Below are 19,904 nucleotides of genomic sequence, written 5' to 3'. Positions count from 1 at the left end.
GAATGAGTCACTCTAACTGAATTCGAATCCTATATTTGAGTCCGGATCGGATCCAGTCGGATCATGTATTTTAAGATTCAAATTAATCTAAAAGTCTTGAAGGATCGAATCGGATCGGGTTCAAATTCAAAAAATTCAGATCTGATCCGGAAAAAAAAATAAGTCCAATTTTTGAACCCAACCTTGCTCCATCGATCTTTTAAATGGGTCCAGATTGAATCTAATCGGATCAGATCTCAGATCAACCTAACCAATTTGCAGCCTTAATAGCCGGTGTCATGTTAATACGAGCAAGAAGACGAGCAATCTCCTTATCAACGCTGATTGGAAGGTCATCATAAACTCTGCCGTTCAATTAAGTTGGATAGTTATGAGTATTCCAATAGTTTCTGCATGCTTTTGAGACTCAAAATTGTTATTTCCTTAGGGGTTTTGTGAAAAGTGTGTCAATTGATTTTTTTTTTTTTTTTTTTTTTTGTTCGGGGAGGTGTCGAAACGTTAAAGAAAAGAATATAGCGCCAGCTTTTCTATTAAAGAAAAGCATGCAAACTCAGCTTTTCATTCTCTTTGGTCAACACTATGTGATATAATATTATTATATCGCATAGTATTTTCAATTATGTGCATTTGTATTAACCAAAATTATTATTATAAAATATTCTTAATTTATCAATTATTTATTTAATATTTTAATCTGAATAATATAATAAACAATAAATTTTATACTTATTATAAAAATAATATTTTATAACAATATTGTATTATAATATTATATTATATTATTATTATATAATGATGATCATAATAATGTAACAACATAACAATATAATAAAATAATTTAACAATTACAATTATATTATATTAAAATATATTTTTGTTATACTTTATTACCAAAAAAATGTTATTATAAAATGCTATCAAGTTATAAATTACTTTTATTTTAATCTAAATAATATAATTGTTTTTTATAGGTGATTACTAGGTAACAAAGAATATCATGATATCAAACCTTGATTATAATAGCAACTTAAGTATTTGACCTTATTTCCCCGGATACAAAATGACAATAAAATTATTCATATATCTACGATCATAATAGCAACATACATGTTATTTAATGTTTCTCAATACCCATGTTATCTAATGTTTCTCAATACCCATACTACAACCACAAGATCATAAAACAACAACAATCGACTCATTGGAAGGGCTACAATATAATCATACAAAACATTTATCTCATGGTTATTCAATGTTTGGCTTTATTTTATATTCTTTTGCTATAGTTTATAAACCTCTAAACAATCAAGAGGACACAGATCATCATCATCATAAAAATGAACTCAAGATTCTTAATCGCCTGATTACAACAATTAAAAAAAAAAACACCCCAAAAAATTTATGGCAACAAAAAATATTTTTAATTGATTTTTAAAAAATTCATCACCAAAACTCAAACCCAGGTCTCTTGGATGAGGTTTATCCAAAAAAAAAAAAAAAAGCTTCTCAAACATAGTACTTATGTTCAAAAACTCCAAATTTGAGTTTTTTTTCTGAGACTTTTTCAGCTTTTGAAGGAGTCAGAAAGATATTTCAAAATTTTTACCAAATAACTCAAAATTATCAAAGAAAAAAAAAAATTGGTCTTCCGAGGAGCCATGGTCAAGTCACAATTATGAGGATAAAAACACCTCATAAGTACAGTATCATGCATTTGGTACAGGTAAATTAGAAGCTCATCTAATCTGAAAGTTTGCTTCAACAAAGTTGAATTTGTTAAATGACAAGTCCATGCACCAAGTCTAGCCAAATTCGTTAATCCAGATTTAAGCGGTTTTGAATTTCAACGGATAAGATTTGGTCAGAAAGTAGATTCTTTTTATCGACAGTCATACAGCCTCGTGAGACTATTATAGAGCAGTTTCTTAGTTGATAACCAAGAAGACGCAGGAAGCAGTTTTATTCATGATATCTAAAAGGAAGATTATTCAGAAATTATGTTCACAAGAAAGTCTGGAAAGCTACTCGTATAGAATAATGCATATGTAATATGTAACTCAGGAGTTCCTCAGTCAATTGGAGATATAGCATGATGCCTTAAAGATGCCAGCACAATACCTGGCACTTACTCTGTGCTGCTTCAATTTATCTCAGAAAGAAATTAGAATAACCTCTCTCTCTGCTAAAAGGGTCATATATTAACTCCCATCATACGGGCCATTTTGTAAAAGAAGACACTGCCAATTAACTATATTGAGCAATCAACTTCTCTCAGGACCTTTGCGGCATCCTCTGGGAAGACAGGATTTATAAAACATCCACTTGCCATCTCAAACCCAGCTAGCCTATTCAACTGAGGCACGATCTGAAGAAACCAGTGCATGTACGGTAAGCAAGATGGTGCAAGCTCAAGTGGTGCAGCGTGAATCATGAAGTTGTAAGGTGGGTCATTCAGCTGCTTGGACAACTTGCGAAGCATTAGTTTCAACAAACTGCCAAGATCTGCAGCCTGTTCACAGTATCTATCAGTTAGCAAAAAAACCTGCTCATGAAATTATGCATGAAAATTAAACCGCATAAAGATGATGATGGTTTGAGTTTGAGAATTTTGCTTAGTGCGTATCTACAAAGGTATGAAAAAAATGTTAAACTTGGCAACCATAAGAATCATGCACATGCATGGGCAAGTTACTAAGGTACAAAACATTGTAGTAGAGATATTTTTGACCAAAGTAAGAACATGTGAGCCAAGCAGAGACATTTACTCCAATCACCAACTATTTGGCTTTGGTTTGTGTATCCTCATTCACCAAGCATTCCTATTTAGAGCTATTTCTTATGTTATTTCAAAATCAAGCAGAGTTAAAGGAACAGAGTAGCAAGAAACTATAAGTGGAGTAAGAGACTGGAGCATCACAAAGGTTGGTGGAAATGAGGAACAAAGGGAAAATCATAAACCCAATTGCAAAGAGATCTAATCTTTACGTTTGATTGTTAGAATAATTATATGAAGATGTATCTACATGCTCCTCCATCATAAGCCCATGTAGAGGAACTGATTCCCTATTCAACATCCACTTGAGATTGGGGTTACATGGGCAAGAACAAGTGTTGCATTCACATGGTTACAAGAGTCAGATGTTGGCATTTCACAGGAGATTCCAACTTGGAAAGAGTAAAACATCAAAATTTTCAGACTCATCCATGCAAGATATTTCTTATCAGAAGAATCCAATGTATTTTTTACGTAGTAGTTTGCATACAGGAATGAAAAAAAGAATGCATACATATACATTGATAAATATATTTTAACTTATCAAATCATCTTCATTATTGTTTCCATTTCCAAGTTCATTTGTATGCTTTCGAAGTCTAGTATCTACAGTACAATTCAGTTATCTAAAATATACAAAAAAAAAAAAAAAATTGTCATTTACAAGAGTCACATTGATGTTTTGCAATAGCATATGGTCTAGATCTCAAGAAGATGCTCATAAAAGCTACGTGGCGACTATTCTGGTCTAGGTTAAGCCATAAAAGAAGAGCATAAAAGGTGCAATCAGCATGATATTCACATGAGGTAGGACAAGGTGAGGATGTTGGTTTAAGGCTATAATAAAAATCTTATATTACTATGAAAGAAAGAGAAAAGTATTGGATGCAGCATAGGGTTCAAATTAGAGATGATATAAAACTGTTTGAAAAAAAACATTCTCTGTAACTAAGTATCTAGAAAGTGATAGCTGCATTGATTGAGGACCACAAAGTATGGTATCAAGTCCCTTGAAAAGAAGTAAATGTAGGATTTAGCCTTGGGGCGTTTGCAAAGCAACAGAGAGGATGGAGAGGGAGAGTGAGAGGAAGGATTGGGGAGAGAGGGGTAGAAAGAACCCTTGATCCTTGTGATCGTTAGACCAATCTTCATCATTCTCTGTGAAGGTCTCACCAACTATCACCGTACTCTCCTCTTCCTCGTTCACGGTGGTCTAAATAAATGAGGTGGTTAATGATAATTGTTGAATGGTTTCTAACAATAAAAAAAGCTAACAGGCTTTGGCAGAATAAGTCTCTCATTCTTCCACCTATGTAACTCCTGGGAAACCTTTTTCAGCCCCTTCATCATATTCTGGACCTAGAAAAGTTACAAAGCATTAGTTTTAAGGATGTGGTTATCAAAACTTCTCCATTTGAACACCATTCTCCCCACTTTTCTTGGTACTCTTCCAGAGTAGTTATCCTTTCCTTTCAATTTGTCTAATGGCTTCTCCTATATCCCCTTTGTCTTCTGTTTATCACCTATTAATGGTGTCCCATCCAACTATCAGGCATTACTCAGTTGTTCCCAATAGGAGTGTCATTAGCGCAAGGAGAAAGGCCACTACAGATCTTCCTGAAGGGACTTAACTGTGTGAATTGTCAAGGTATGGCCATTCAAGTTCAGAGCATAAAGCTCTCTTTGCCAGCAAGAAGATGACATTAGCTGATAAGGTGCCAGGCTAGACAAGTCCCTCTACTTCCTTTCCATCTCAGAAAACATATAGTACTTCTACCACTTCCTTCAGCATGAGATTGTGCAGGTATTGGGAGAAAGTCTTAACAAAGCTCGGGTTGTCACCTCCAAGATTAGACTTACTAATGAGCAGAATGACTAGATGATAAGGAAAATTGTGGATGGAACCTTCCTGATAGTTCTCGATCCAACCATCAGTGCTATGAATCTGTTGTTTTTGTTGGTCCTTTTAAGGAGGATGATTTTACTTCAGTTATTTCCTCAACCCTAGGAAAGGGTGCATCACTTTCTGAGGTAGTTCTAAAGATTTTCCTTTCATTGGTAAAATCACAGTGTCTTTCATAGTTTCAATCTTTGGCTGCTAATTAACCCTAGTCTTGAAAGCCCTATGTGATTTGACTGCAAAACTTTGAAACTATGTTCTACCATAGAGATCCTTATATGCTACTAAAGATTGTTGATTTATGTTTTGGTACATATCACAATAAATGATAAATCACTAGGTCCGTAAGATACCTTTTGACCCCCTTATTCTCCCTCATCGTAATGATTATTGAACTCTTGGGCAAGAGGCCACACATTGCTGCTTGCATAAAGGTTTGGCTAGTAGTTCTACTATAGGTAGTGGCCCCTTAAACCATAGGTGAAGGTTTTGTGCTTATAAGTGCAGGTTCTTTGTTGCCTAGTACTAAAAGTTTAACAGCTAGTAAGGGTAGCCACTGAGCATTGATGTAAAAATATTTGGATCTCCATGTTCTTCATTGGTTCAAGTAGAAGTGAAAGGGTTATCAATTGTGAACCTAGAGTTGGTCAACATTCTCTTCTTGGGCTGGAGAGTTATTGGATAACAACCTATTTATTGATTAAACCTCTGGAATAGATCCCAGTCTATCTGTTGGTTGTATATCTTATGATTTGGGGTTGAACCCAAAATCGATTAAAAATTTTGAATCCACAACCCACCCCTTGCATTAATTGTTAAACTTAGTAGTAAAAATTCTTGAATCTCCATCTTCTTCGTTGGTTCAGGTTGGATTGAAGGGTTGTTAATAATGAACTTTGTATTGAACATTCTCTCATTCGGCTAGATAGTTATTGGATCTCTCTACAATTGGTCAATATCTCTATCCGCCTGTTGTATGTCTTAGGATTTGGTGTTGGATCTGAAATCTATTCCAAATTTTGAATTTCTCCCTTGTTAATGGTTATTGGGCTTGGGATTGCCTCGAGCTTATACTCTACTACCTTTAGTAGTATTTTAAGTAGATTTGGAGACGGATTTTATTTTTTATGCGAGGGGATCCTATTTCTAGCCAAGTTTAATTTTAATCTCCTAAATGTCCTACTAAGCCAACAAGTAGTGTTCCTTCTATACCAGTTGTTGTTCCTAAGAATGTTGCAAGTCTTGTTGCCAAGATGGTACCTGATGCAACCTCAAAGAATGTAGTAGAATTCCTTTGATTGATCTTCTTGGACTCAGCCAGATTAGGTCCTTCCTTTCGGGGTCCCCAGCCATTGCCTCAAAGATGGCTACCAACACTTGAAGCAAAAAGAAAGCTGGTTCAACACCATCTTTAATTAAAATAGGGGCACATATCAATGCAAGTATGTAAGGGGTGCTTTGGCTTTTTCTTTAGGTGCCTAGGAGGTTCTAATGTTGAATTCCATTACCCCAACTAACCTTATCGAGCTAGGGAAGAAGTGTGCTTGGTGCTAGTAGAATCCCAGAACTTGTGCGCTTTTAAGTTGATCCCAGAGAAGAAATCAAGCATGCTGATGGTCTAGCGAAGGCTAGCAAGAAAGATCTGGTTTCTTCTCCTATGCTAGCATATAAAATTCAATGTTCAAATGATATTTTTAGGCTTCTGTTTGGGAAAGTGCTTTAAAGTCTTCCACTTTAGGAGGTGTATCATTTATCCTTACTTTGTTTCGATTTGATTGCATTGAATCATATGCTATATGGGTGGTGTCCCCTTTTCAGTGTTATGGAGAGAATTGTTGGAGTTGGAAATATATGGAGGTCTTGTCTCTAAAATTTATATACATTTCAAGTCAATTGTTATTTGGTGTATTGTGTTTTGTGGTATGTGCCCACAGTAATTGTTTTGGACTTCCTCCCAGCAATCAACTACAATGCCAATTTTAATTTTGAATGTATGAGGTCTTAGAAGGGCCAACAAATGCAAGATGGTTAAGGATTGTATAAGAGGCCCAAAATGTAAAATAATTTTTGTTCATGCAACTAAGCTGTCTGGATGCCAAAATGTTTAAATCTTTTGGAGTTGCAGGCTTCAATTGTTTGAACTCAAATGGAATTTGTCAATCCAAAGGGAATGATAAGAAACTCATATAAGCCATACCTTGTTACACAGGTAGCCTTCGGCTTGTCCCCTTCCTCATCCCACAATAGTATCCTTAACACCGGTCAAGTATGGTGAAAATATCATGGTTTGCTTATTTGATCAAATAAATAAGCCTCAACAAGATGGTGTACTCGCTCTTAATGGCCACATTGTTAAATGCCTGACAATCAATGCAAATATGAAGGTTGCCATCCCTTTATGGCTGCCATCACTTTATTTTGGAAGGGAATCAAGGTCCAACGATAGCTCCACAATTGAGGCTCCATACGTTCTTGAAGGACTTTCTCAATTCTGGTTGAAGTTCCTCCTCCACAAGCACCTTCAAGTTTGTTTTACCTTATAAATTGTGGTGAGACTTCTTCCAATTGCTAGATGAACTCTATTTTCCCCTATCTACTACAAGAGGAATCATCATGAAGGGATGGTTCTGGAACATGATAAAACATCAGGTTACTTAATTCCAAGATGTTATCAAGACAACATCCTTTTTCTTTTTGATAAAAATTGCCATCAATTTACATTATGAGATTGATGATTAGGAGATGACGGTACTTCAAATGCTCCCTATTTTACAACCATTATGGTTTATCAAATAATTCATGGTAAAAATGGTTCCCCTGGACTCAGGTTTGCCGAATCGAAACCAAGACTCTATGCCAGCCTGCCTAGTACGGCCCTATAACAGACTGTATCGGGCCTGAACCGATATGACAAAGAAAGTGGAGAGGGAGAAGCAGAGGAAGAGAGAGAGAAGGGGAGGGAAGGAGTGCGAGAGGCTGGCTGGCCACGGCAATGGCCGCCAGAAGGCCGTGGACGACCTTGATGCATGGGATAGAGTGAACTGGAGAGAGAGGGGGGAAGAAGGGAGGGAGAGGGAGGGCAAGAGGGAGAGCTAGCCAGCTCACTCTCACCTTCTCTCTCTAGTTCATCCTATCCCGCCCACCACAATCGTCTGCAGCTGGATGCGGTCCTCCGGCCACCTCCAACAATCTCTGATAGCCTCTTCAACTTTTTCCTCTCCTTCCCTCTTGCTCTCTCTTTTCCTCCCTTTCCTTCAATATTCTAAATTCTACGTTAGAACTTAGAACATACCAATAAGTCGCCAATATGGTTCGACACATCCTGAACTGTCCGATTCATATCGGTGCGGCGAACCTTGCCTTGGACTTTGTGATACTAAACACTTGCAAACTAAACTTTTCCAAAAGGACTATATCATCCGAAGTACCCATCTCAAGCAAGACATCAATCAACCATCATGGAGATGGAACAAAAATTGTTTTCTTTTTGTGACATTTTACTATAGTTTGTCTTAAGCATATTGGAATTATCTCTCCTTTTGCAAAATATGAATGCAAAACTTTAATCTTGAAAAAGGTTAATGCCTTTATTTGGTTGACCATAAATAACAAGATCTTGACAAAAGAAAATATTCAAAAAAGAGATTAGAATGCACCAGCATCCTATCCCTAATGTAATTTTGCTTTGGAAACTATAGATCATTTGTTGTTGGTCTGCCCCTTCTCTAGGCCCATATGGCAATATTTCTTGGCAGCCTTTAACCTTCCTACCTTACCTACCTCCCTTTGAATTGTGAACCTCTTGAAGACCTTCCACTAGCAGATTAGTTGAGAAGGCTGGGATACTATGGTAACTTTCATTTGGTGTATTTGGTTGGAGAGAAATGATAGAGTTTTTCTTTTAATAAATAATAAACTACAAGCAAGATTCTTGATTCCGTCAAGTTTCTTAGCAAAGACTAGACATAAGTGGCTTTAGACAAAAATTTATTAGCTATTGAACCCAAGATTCCAATACCAAACTGCGCATCAGTAGGAGACAGGAATGATAGTGGTACTGTACCAGACTGAATCATACTAGTATTACCAAAAAGAAAAATTATTTTTAAGGATTTAAGCTTCTAGTATTTAGTTTTAATGAAAAATAGTGTTTTGTGGGTTCATTTTTTATGTTTAAATGTACTACATTTTAGCTTTTTTATATTGCATGCCTAAAGGATGGTGTGACTATATAATACATATTAATTCAAAAAAGAATTATATCATCACGTAAATCTAATTAAGATCTACAATATATCATGAAATCATGCAAAAATACAGAATATTGGCATGATTTTCCCATGTTTTTTCAATTCCTGCCTATTTATGGGATGTTATAGAGACAATAAAATGGAAAAGGAAAATATCTGGTATTCAATCCCTGTTTGTATGCGGTGAAGCTTCTAATAGAGCCTCAAAACTTTTGGCATTTTGATGAGACCTAAGTATGGGGATAGAGCTCTAGCTAATACTAGGAACCAACATTGACACTCCATCTAGAAAGCTATATGTTTGTATGTGCCTATGCTTGCTTTCATATTTTGATGGATGATCGAGGATGGGTAGACTACTATATAAACGACCCATGGATATCAGTAGTTCCACTTGTGTGTTGTCCTTGTACAATTGACTATCATGCTCTAAATGATAAGGTCATCCATGATTTGATGGTTCATGAGGAAAGAACAAGGGTCAAGAGAACCACTGTCTAGTTCTTTGGAGGCAAGCTTAATTCCCATGAGTTGTCATTGGTGATTCCATTGGCAGATCTATTTGACAGACTTGGATAAGATAGTACCCAAGGGGCAAAGAATTTGAGTTGGTGAGCTATACACCTTAGTCAGAGGATGTCCTAGGTGGCAGAGGGATGCAGCATGGCTATGGATGGTAAATGTCCACCCGAGAGTTGCTTTGTCCCTATGGAAATTAGCGTGGGACCATTTACTATGTAGAAGCATTCTCCACCATACTGGCATCTCGATATACCCTTACTGTGATAACTGTATAGAGGTAAAAGAAACCATCTACCATGTGCTTTTCCAATGACCCAGAGCACCACATATTTGGAGCCGTGGTTTCAGCTGTCTATCCATTGCCATCATTCCAACAAGCTTTCTTCCAATTGGTTGAGGGATGCAATCACAGAACAGATGTTGACTAGAGGTTAGTTACATTATGTTACATTGCCTATCATATCTGACTGGCTAGGAACAAGAGTTGAGAATGCCATTAAGGGTCCCTTGTCACTGTTTTGAGAGCTTTACTCCATGCTTCGAACTTCTTGTGGTTTAAAACATCTAAGGGGTTATTGGGTGAGAGAACTTTGGGATTCTACATCAGCAGATTCTGCATTCCGTGTGGTTTACTTCACTTCAGAACCCTCACCACTTAACTCTCTCAAAATTAACTTCAATGGCAATGTGAAGAATCAGGGTCAAATTGGCGGGGCAAACAATTTTCCTCTCTATGAGAAAACAGTTTCTCTACCTGAATTAAGGCTGAACGATAGGGTTGGTGCATGCCATTACCATCCTACAGGAAGACCACATTATATTGGAAGGTGATTCCAAGATGGTCGTTTCTTGAATCTCTACAGAACTAGAGAATTAAGTGCATAATCATCTGTTGATGACAGACATCCAAAGACTCAAGAGGAATATCACCTCGTGTACAATAAAACATGTGAGGCTAATAGGGCGGCGGTCCGGCAGATTGGGTGGCTTCCTCTGTCACTAATCATAGTGGTTCAGTGCTTTGGGACACGACCTTTGTTCTACCAGGTTCTCTTCAGGATGTTATGGCTACTGATACAAGCGGTTGTATTTACTTGAGGGCCATATTAAGCCACCAGATTAGAAAAACAATGAAATATACCAAGATCACAGGAACAACTCATCCTTCGAATCTCTCCCTTTCTCCTTTCTTACCTTGAAACGGAGGGAGAAAAGGGTGTCAGGCCCTTTCTCCCTATTAATTGGGACCCTGAACCGGTTTGAGATTCTTACTCGGCCGAATGCTCGGTTTGCTTTAACTCAATAAGGATTGATCCCTATTGATTCGAACACAATCCCATACCAAGACAACAAACCATCCTGGTTCAAGGTTGGTGTGGTACAACACTGACGAAACCAAGTAGTTTGATAAGGTATGTATACCATGATTAAACCTATTACGTGTCAGCTTCACCTTATCAAGTATTTCTGGTTTAGATGTGCTACCCCCTCCTAGGGATCCTCTTCTATATCTTCCATTTTATTAATGAAAGTGGTTTGGATTTCTTCACCTAATTGTTTCTACAAAAAACATGAAAGAGTGGACATAGGAATTGTTCAACTATTCAAAGGAAAAAAATTTTCATCAATTAATTGTGTAATAAAGGAATAAGGTAAATAAAGAACTAAAAATCGATGAGATATCATCAGCAACAAAGGGATATTACTATAGGAAAGGAAGGCTTTCAAACAATTAAGAATTAGTAAGGATAATCCTCACTATGTTGTTCTGTATGTAATGAAACTTGAATAACATTAGAATTTAAATCAAAAATACATTTCTTCAAAGAGAAGTTGGAATATAGATATCAACATAACTAGCCAAAATTCTTTTGACAACCAAGAAAAGGAAGTAGTCTCTCAATGATTTAAGGAAGAAGCAGAATGGTGCAAGCATTTTCAAGCACTGTAAATTGACAAGGTTAAGCAAAAGCAGCTCTAACACATACATACAAATGCATGTCCAACGTTTCCTATATCATCTTGCCTATATGTTAAACAAAAGTTATAAAGAATAAGAGCTTCAGTGAAGTGGAAAATGCTAAGGTAACAAGAAAGTAACGAGTTTAGCATTAACAACCTACATATGCGAGGAATAAGTTAAACATGGTTCTTAAGAGACCACAACCACAAGAAAAAATTTAGTTTTCACTAACAAGTTATAAGAAACTTGGGAGGATAGAAGTACAATTTCAAGCTATCACTAGAATTGTCTTCAACAACCAAAGAATTAGAAGATCAAATTTACACCTGATGAGATGTTTCTCTACAATAGTATTTGATGGGTGCCTCCATCAACTAAAATTGGATTCTCACTATGCAAGTGTTATAAACTAGTATAAGGCAATCCAAGTGTAAGGCAAGCAGCAGGCATCGTCATGGGCTTCACATTACATAAGCGGCACACTTTAAAAGCATTAATCACATTGGTTTTAATGGGTAAAAGGCGAATTAGTTTAAACCACAAGGTGTAAGGTCCAAATCAGGGATAATGTTGATCTTATTTAGTAGGCGAGTTGGTTGTTCAATATTGTGGTCAAATAAATAACAATGTTATTAATTATGAAGATGGAATACAAGCAACAATTAGGCAATTTGATGAAAAGTTGATAAGGGAACTCAACATATCGGTGCACCCGTACCATAAAATACCCGTACCGCATACCAGTATCTATGCTTCCTAGCTATTAGGTAAATATGCTAGATGCCATTTCAAATGATATATATATTGCAAAAAAGAATAGCTGATCATGCAACAATGTCTTACATTAACATTCAATACCACAAGTTGTAAATTTTGTTAATATGAATCATGCAGATATTATCATTCATATTGACAACAAAAATGAATGAAAGAGCTTAAAGGCAATGCAAAAAATTGAAAACCTTAAAAGCAGTAGTAATTTACTTGTCAATACAAGGAATATTATGGTTAAAAGTTGGTCTTCCCTCAGAATTTCAGTAAGTGGATCAAATGAATGGTTGATATGAATAGGCATATGGCCAGCAATAGCTTGGATGATGGACACCGAGTATGTAAATATGTCAATCAGCTATTGACTGAGTTCAAGATTCGTGTTGGCAAAATCATTTACCCACCAGGCTTAACAAAAAAAGATCATCAAAAATCAAATTCTAATTATTGGAAAAATCTCACTGCAAGATCAAGCTAGTAGTCAAACTAGAGAGTTTTAAGTCAATAAGCCTACACATTAGGAATGCAAGTTAATTGCAATGTTATCAATAAGTTTAAAATTTTATAATGTCCAAACTGCCAATTTTATTTATTAAAATGGTAAAACTCCAATTATTTAGCAATCTCAAGTAATTTTAGATTTGTAAACAAGCAAGTTCTCCTTCACTTCTAAATTCTCATGATGTATAGACAATAACCCCATCTTGACTACATGCTAACTTGACCAGGCTAAATAATTCAAAGGCACAGCAATGCCACTACCATTTGTTTGATCAGGATACATGTGTCACAATGTCACTGATTAATATCCTGAAACTTGTTGAAAACCTATGTAGTTAATCATCAATGTGTCTGTTTGCATAAAGCTTCAGGCAAGATCCACGGAACCAAAACCAGCACCAGTGCCGGCTGACCACTAGTACGAGTCGGTACCAATCCATACCGGACCGAACTAGCATAAACCGACATAGAAGCGAAGAAAGGAACCGAGGAGGAAAAGAGATAAAGAGGAGAGGGGGAGGAAGAGGGGAGGGGGGAGGGGGGAGGGGTAGGGAGAAGGAGGGAGGGAGGGAGGTGGTGACTAGAGGAGACACTGATGGTGGCAATAGGCGGGCCACAGGCGCGCTTGAAAGGCCACCAAGGCCTCCGCTTCTTCTACCGAATCTCGACCAAAAGAGAGAGAGAGAAGGGGGAGGGAAAGAAAAAGAGGGAGGGAAAGCCAACGAGAGACTAGCCAAAGGCCCTCGCGAAGAGGCTGTCGGAGGGCCTCCAACTGGCAACCATGGCTGTCGGATGGTGAAATTGCAGCCTACGGCTCCACGAGCGTGAAACAGATGATCACTCCTCTTTTACGGAGTTTTTTTTTTTAAATTTCGATCAAGTAAAACCCACAATGGATTTACCAGCTTCACTATGTCTCAGATTTTTTTTAAAAAAAAATATTGAAATAGTGAAACCAACAATGGATTTGCCAACTTTACTTAACTGGAGTCGGCAAACCCATTATATCAGCTTCATTATTCATCATTGTTTTAAAAAAAAAGACGATGAACAAAGGCAATCGCCTCTATTCCACGGCCGCAACTCCATCTGCGCCTTGTCTACCACTCGATGGCCATAGCGGCCACCCGACACCCTCCGACGACCTCTCAACCGGCTGCGCTTTTCTCCAATACCCTCGCTTCCTCTCTCTATCTCTCTCGATTGAACATCCTATCTAGTGATATGGAGCTACAGAGGCCTCCATGGCCCTCCAACGGCCTTGACGGACCGCCGCCGGCCCTCTAACGGTGGCATCCCCTCTTTCTCTCTCCTTCTCTCTCTTCCTCTCTTTTCCTCTCCCTCATCCGGTGTTCCGATTTGGCTAGCTAAACCATCTCAGTTTGCAACCGGTACAACTCGAAATGCCCTAAATCGCCTGATCCAGGATGTTTCGACGAATGCTGGCTTCAGGCTTGTAATTACTTGTTGCTCAATTTTTCAATATATATCAATGGCATCATGATCCATTCTGCAAACTCCATAACAAAGGGGTGGTGATAAAATGAGAGCCCACCTTAAGGTGAAGGACAATATGCATACAAGTGTAGCAAACATAGTGAGGTTTGTCAATTAACAAATGAGGATTCAATTAATTTATTTATTATGTATCTCCATGAGTACCTTTTGGGTTTCTTTTTAGGAAATTTAATGGAGTCAAATAATTGCTCTAGGCTTATGTTAGAACTTAGAAGCCCCTAGATTTATCCATACATATATAAATATATGAAAGTGATGAGCTTACTATGAGCCTTGTCCAATGATGCCAATAACAAAAGCTGGCTATGGTGCTTTTAAAAGGCTATTATTTGTTGCAATGAACATATGTGAATATTTAGGAGTATTACTAGCATAATTTTAAATATAAGTGGGATGGCAAGGTGTTCAACTATCTCAAGTATTAGGATAATGCATCATCCCAATTGTCAAGATGAGACATGCTAGAAAATGGACTAGGACATGATGGAACATCCACCATCCCTAACATCGCTATGTGGGGCATCCCATTCCATAGCAAAATTGAGACAATCCCATCCCACAATATTTAAAACCTTGAGCATTACACCTCTTTTATTTTCTTTTCCTCCACCAAATAAGATGGATTCTACATAGTTCTCTTCTTTCTTAATCTAAAATCAGATTTTATAAATGGTAAATTTATAGAATGGCGCTTCATATATTTTTAGTTTCTTGATTTATAAAAGGTAAATTTGTTGAATGGATCCAATGAATTATATAAAATGCAATCTTAAGTAAGTGTTCAGAAACAATATAAAATTCTCAACCAACAAAAAATCAAGTCACCCATCATATGCATGAAGAGAAAAAATGAGAAAAGAAGAAAACACTTTTACCTTCTCACTATCTATATCATGAAAATGAGAGGAGTGATGGCGAGGCACAATCCATATCTCAAAGGGATATGAAGCTGCAAATGGAACAATTGCGAAAAAATGCACCGTTTCATTGATCAAAATCTCCTCCGACCGGATCTCACAGAGGCTACACTTCCCAGTCCTCTCAAACCACTCCTTCGTGGCATTAAGCCGAGCAGCAACTGTTGGAGGTATCAAGGGCAGGCCCATGATTTGACTGTGTGAATGACTCATTGATGCTCCAGCAGATGCCCCATGATTTTTAAACACCTTTTGAATGCAAGAACAAAGAAAATTATCACATCAGATAATTAACCATTTCCAAGATTAGAAATGGTCTATGAAACATTAGATCTACGAACCAGATGATATAGAGAATTGAATCTCCTAACCAACTACCCCAATCATTACCAAAACGGATAATTAAATAAATACCAATCATTTTTTTTAAAAAATCCTTCTTTTCTTCTTTTTAGAAACCAGAAAAATTTTAAAAAAAAAAATCATGAGGACTTTTCGGCAAGAAGTTTCCTACAATCTGTTAACATATTATAAGAATGCAATATAAATTTCGAAAAAAAAGAAAACAATGCGTTATATTGGGACTAGGGTTTAGCCTTCGACGATGATCCACCTGCACGTACTTGATGGATCCATGGCGCTTGAACTGAAGAATCCGCTCTTTGTAGGCGAGCAAGACCTCGCCGGCCTCCTGCGGCGAGAGGTCAGGCAGGTGCATGGAGTGATAGGGGGTCTCAATCACCACGTCATGGAAGCCGAACCCCGGGAGCGAGAGCTTCACCAACCAGGCAGCGTCGGCGGTATCGCCGGGGACCGGGGGCTCCACGTCCCGGCGGAGGGCGGGAAAGAGGTTCTCGATGACCCGGATCTTCCAGGTGGCGCCGCATCCGGCGGGGAGGCGGAAGATTTCGGGCGCGCACTCGCTCTCCCGGCCGATGCAGAAAGGGCAAGAAGGCAGGGCATTAGGATTGCGGTTAGGGTTAGGGTTGGAGGCGGGGGCGTGGGATTTGAAGTCGGAGGGGCGGCGAGCCCTGGCCGGAGAGAAGACGACCCAACGGTCGAAAACGGCGTCCCGTCTGATCTCCGAAATTCGAGAAGGAGACGAAGACGACGACATCGTTAACTGCTGCCCCCGCAGTTTAAGAGCCGTCGGGTTCGATAATAAGACGAGGGATTGCCTAAGTTGGTTTATTAAAAAAATTAGGTTAAATTATAGAATAAATTACAAAAACATCATTAATTCTCAATTTTATTTATATTTTTATATTTTAAAAAATATTAAATTAATTTTTTAATTAGTGATATATTTCAATGTTATCTAACTATTCATTTTATCAATAAACGATGTTAGATTTTTTTTTCATTAGATAAAAATGCTCTTTATTCATGAATGGACTTGGAGAAAGAAGAAGATGAAAAGAAAAAATGGATGAAGAAAAGAAAAAAAAGAGGAGAATGGTCACGAGTAAGGAACATATTAGAGAAGGAGAAGGAGGATAAAAAGGAGAAAAAAATAGAGAGGAAGAAGAGGGGAAAGAATGGGTTATTGATGGAAAGAGACGGAGGTGGAAAGGACCACTGTGAAGAGAATCACTTATGGGCAGTTTGGAGAAAAAAGAAGGATGAGAAGGTGAAATGGATAAGAAGGAAGAAAAAGAGGTATAGAGAGCTACCATAGAGGAGAAGAAATGTGTGAAGAGAAAAGAAAAGGGGAAGGATTTTTTTGCCGGTGAGGAAAGGTAATATAGAGAGGGCCATCTAAAGGGATAAAGCTTATAGGTTGGTTTAGAGGAGAAATAAGATGAAGACAAAAAGAATGAGGAGGAAGGAGAGAAATGAAGAGGGGCCGTCAGCAAGAAATAAGATGGAGGAGGAGGAAGGGGAGGAGAAGAGGATGGAGAGGAAGAAGATGGAAAAGATAAAAAAAGGATAAAGGTGGAGGAGACCACTGTGTAGGGAGATGGTTTATGGACAGCTTAGAGAAAAAAGATAAGGAGGAGAAATGGATTGGAAGGAAGAGGAGGAGAATGGGTGGAGAAAGGAGATGAGGAGGAGGAGGGAGAAAGGAGAGGAAGGGGAGGAGGAGAAATGAGTGAAAAGGAAGGGGAGGAAGAGAAAGGAGAGAAAGAAAGAAGAGGGAAAAAGAGGGACACTGGCCATGGAAGAAGAGGGAGGAGAAAGGAGCTTGGTATTTTTGATATTTTAGAAAATTTTAGTAACGGAGATAGACGGTCGGACTACATCAGAACATATCGATAACTAGAAGGGTTAGTTTGACACTTTTTAATGTACAAGAGATGTAAGTGAAATTGAGTTAAAGTAGAGGTAGTATTCCTATAATTTATCTTAAATTATATTTCTATTCTCTTAACTAAATCAGATTTTTTTTAAATTATCCCTAAACTATAAAAATCTAAAATTGAGTCTTCAAATTATGTGAACCAATTTAATATTACCCTTAAACATAATTTCAGTGGTTTTCTCTCATCGAAAGTCTGATGTAGTAACCTCTGATGCTTATGTGGAGTACTCTTTGCTCGCATAGCTCAACCGATGCTGATGCGGTTTAAAATATTTTTAGTTACATCATATTCTCCTTCCCAAATCTGTTGACATACCCAAAATCCTAAGTTCATCTTCTTCCCTAAATCTCTCATATTCCATTATCTCCCCACCCACCCCTCCCTAGATCTCTCATCTCCCATCTTTATTCTTCTCATTTCCTAAAATCCCAATAGAAAAAGAAGAGAAATAAAGAAATCCTTTATCCTCCATGGCCCTATCTTCCTCCTCTCTCACAACTTTTTCTTCTTTATTTCTGACCACTCTATCTCTAAACTCTACCCACCCACCTCTTTTTTAAATCTCTCATCTTCCATCTCTCTTTTCCTCTTCTCCAAAACCCCAATATAAAAAGAAGAAAAAAAAAAAGTCCCCTTCCCTCTAGGACCCCACTCTTCTTCTTTGCTCGGTTCATCTCCTCCACTTATCTCCCATCATCTCCTCTTAACATCTCCCATCAAGCCGGCATCAATTTCATTGTCTTCTTTTTCCATTCCAGATCCCCTTCCCTCCATGATCCCATCCTCCTCAAAGAAGAGAAACCAAAAGATAATTAGAGAAGAAGAAAAGAAAATAAGAATGGGGAAGAAGAAATAATTATTTTTTTTGCCACATCAATGGGTTTTTTAAATTTTAATGTTGCATAAGCATCAGAAGTTGCCATATTGGACTTCTGGTGAGAGAAAATCGTCAAAATCACATCAAAGGAAAATATTAAACCGGTTCAAATAGTTCAGGGACTAAATTTTAGGTGTTTATAGTTTAAAAACTATTTAAGAAAATCTAACTTTATTCAGAGATCAAGAACATAATTTATCCAAAAAATTATTAAACAACCTATCCCCCGAACAACTTGGGATATTTATGATGTTTTATCGGCAAGATGCTATTAATGGGTTACCTGTTGGAGATTGTTAACTTCTGTATAATAAAAAATTTAAATTTTTAATAAAATTTTAATTATTTTTTAATATATTTTTTCAAATGATTTGAATTTTTTAACTTTCTTTCTTAATAGTTCTATGTTAGATTAATAAATATAACTACACTTGCATTTATTGATATATATTTCTTCCCAACTCATGTTGAGCTCCAAGACCATGGATTGGAGACCACACATGATCTTGTGGTTGGCTTGACTAGCCATACTATGCGCATTACGTATATATGTATGTTATTTTGGCAAGCCAGTAAGGTCCTTATTATAAGTTGATTGGATCAAGCCTCCTATGCGATCATATTCATGATAGGAGAATCTGATTGAGTTGGATTCATTATATCTCATGGATGATCTTGCTGTATATTCATATGAGGGGGTGAATTTCATTCTTAAATTATTGGATGTGTGGCATGTAGAAATTAACAAGGGCATTGTTAGAGATGTCATTTAATCATGAATTGATCACTATAAACTAAGTCCCAAATCAAATTCCATCCAAACCATCATCTAACCTTACCCTATTAGATCGGAGGTTTCTTGTGAATAAAAGAAGAAGAAGATGCCTAACCCTGATAATGGATCTTCAAACTTAAAAGAGGCATAGTGATAAGAAAAGAAAACTATCTTGTTGAAGGATTCTTTATTTTCACTGTTGAGGTGAACCTTCCATCTATGCAAAGACTATGTCTTCACCAAATGCTTCTTTTTTGAAAGAAAACCGTCAACTTTACATTCAACTCAATCATCCAAAATAAAACCTAGATCTTAATTGTCCTACCTCAAGATAGTAAATCATTTGGTTATGAGTGAGTTTTCGGAAAGAAACTTAGACCTAATGGATCTATAAAAAAATATAAGACTAGACTAGCGGCTAAGGATTATAACTAGAAGAAGGATCTAGACTTGTTTGATATCTATCTTTCTGTAGCTAAAATAATAACCTTTAGAACCCTTCTTACCATTGCTTCTATCCATAAATATGAAAATGATATTTTTATGGTAAATACTTATACCAGTGATAAAATAAAACTGAAAAGATTGAGTTATGCTCTTAATGGATCCAAGGCTGAAAGTCTGCAAGATTTTAGGTTAAAAACATTATTAGAGGACTTACTTATGTGAAAACTATTTATAGGTTGGGACTAGGATTTGGGCTAACTCTAGCAAATTTTTATAAAAAATCAAGATACCAAGCATAAGGCCTTTAATATGTGCTAGCCACTGATGCATATGGTGTGTGTAATATGTAGAAGCCTAAGACAAAGCATCTAGTTCAAAGTCAAATTC

The 19,904-nt window shown here is 37.1% G+C and overlaps 1 protein-coding gene across 1 annotated transcript; it reads right to left on the bottom strand.

The window, feature by feature from the left end:
* Positions 1 to 1,921: 1,921 nt before the first annotated feature.
* Positions 1,922 to 16,274, bottom strand: LOC105058756 (ADP-glucose phosphorylase). Its single transcript, XM_010941792.4, has 3 exons — positions 15,729 to 16,274; positions 15,074 to 15,364; positions 1,922 to 2,509 (listed from the first exon to the last, which is right to left on the bottom strand). Exons 1-3 carry the CDS (start codon positions 16,230 to 16,232, stop codon positions 2,249 to 2,251), a joined length of 1,056 nt encoding a protein of 351 aa, XP_010940094.1. The 5' UTR covers positions 16,233 to 16,274; the 3' UTR covers positions 1,922 to 2,248.
* Positions 16,275 to 19,904: the final 3,630 nt, after the last annotated feature.

The sequence above is a fragment of the Elaeis guineensis genome, unplaced genomic scaffold (assembly GCF_000442705.2).
Source record: "Elaeis guineensis isolate ETL-2024a unplaced genomic scaffold, EG11 Super_Scaffold_31900, whole genome shotgun sequence".
Taxonomy (NCBI): Eukaryota; Viridiplantae; Streptophyta; class Magnoliopsida; order Arecales; family Arecaceae; genus Elaeis; species Elaeis guineensis.
Note: the sequence above shows the minus strand (reverse complement) of the source record. Positions and strands in the feature narration are given on the sequence as shown.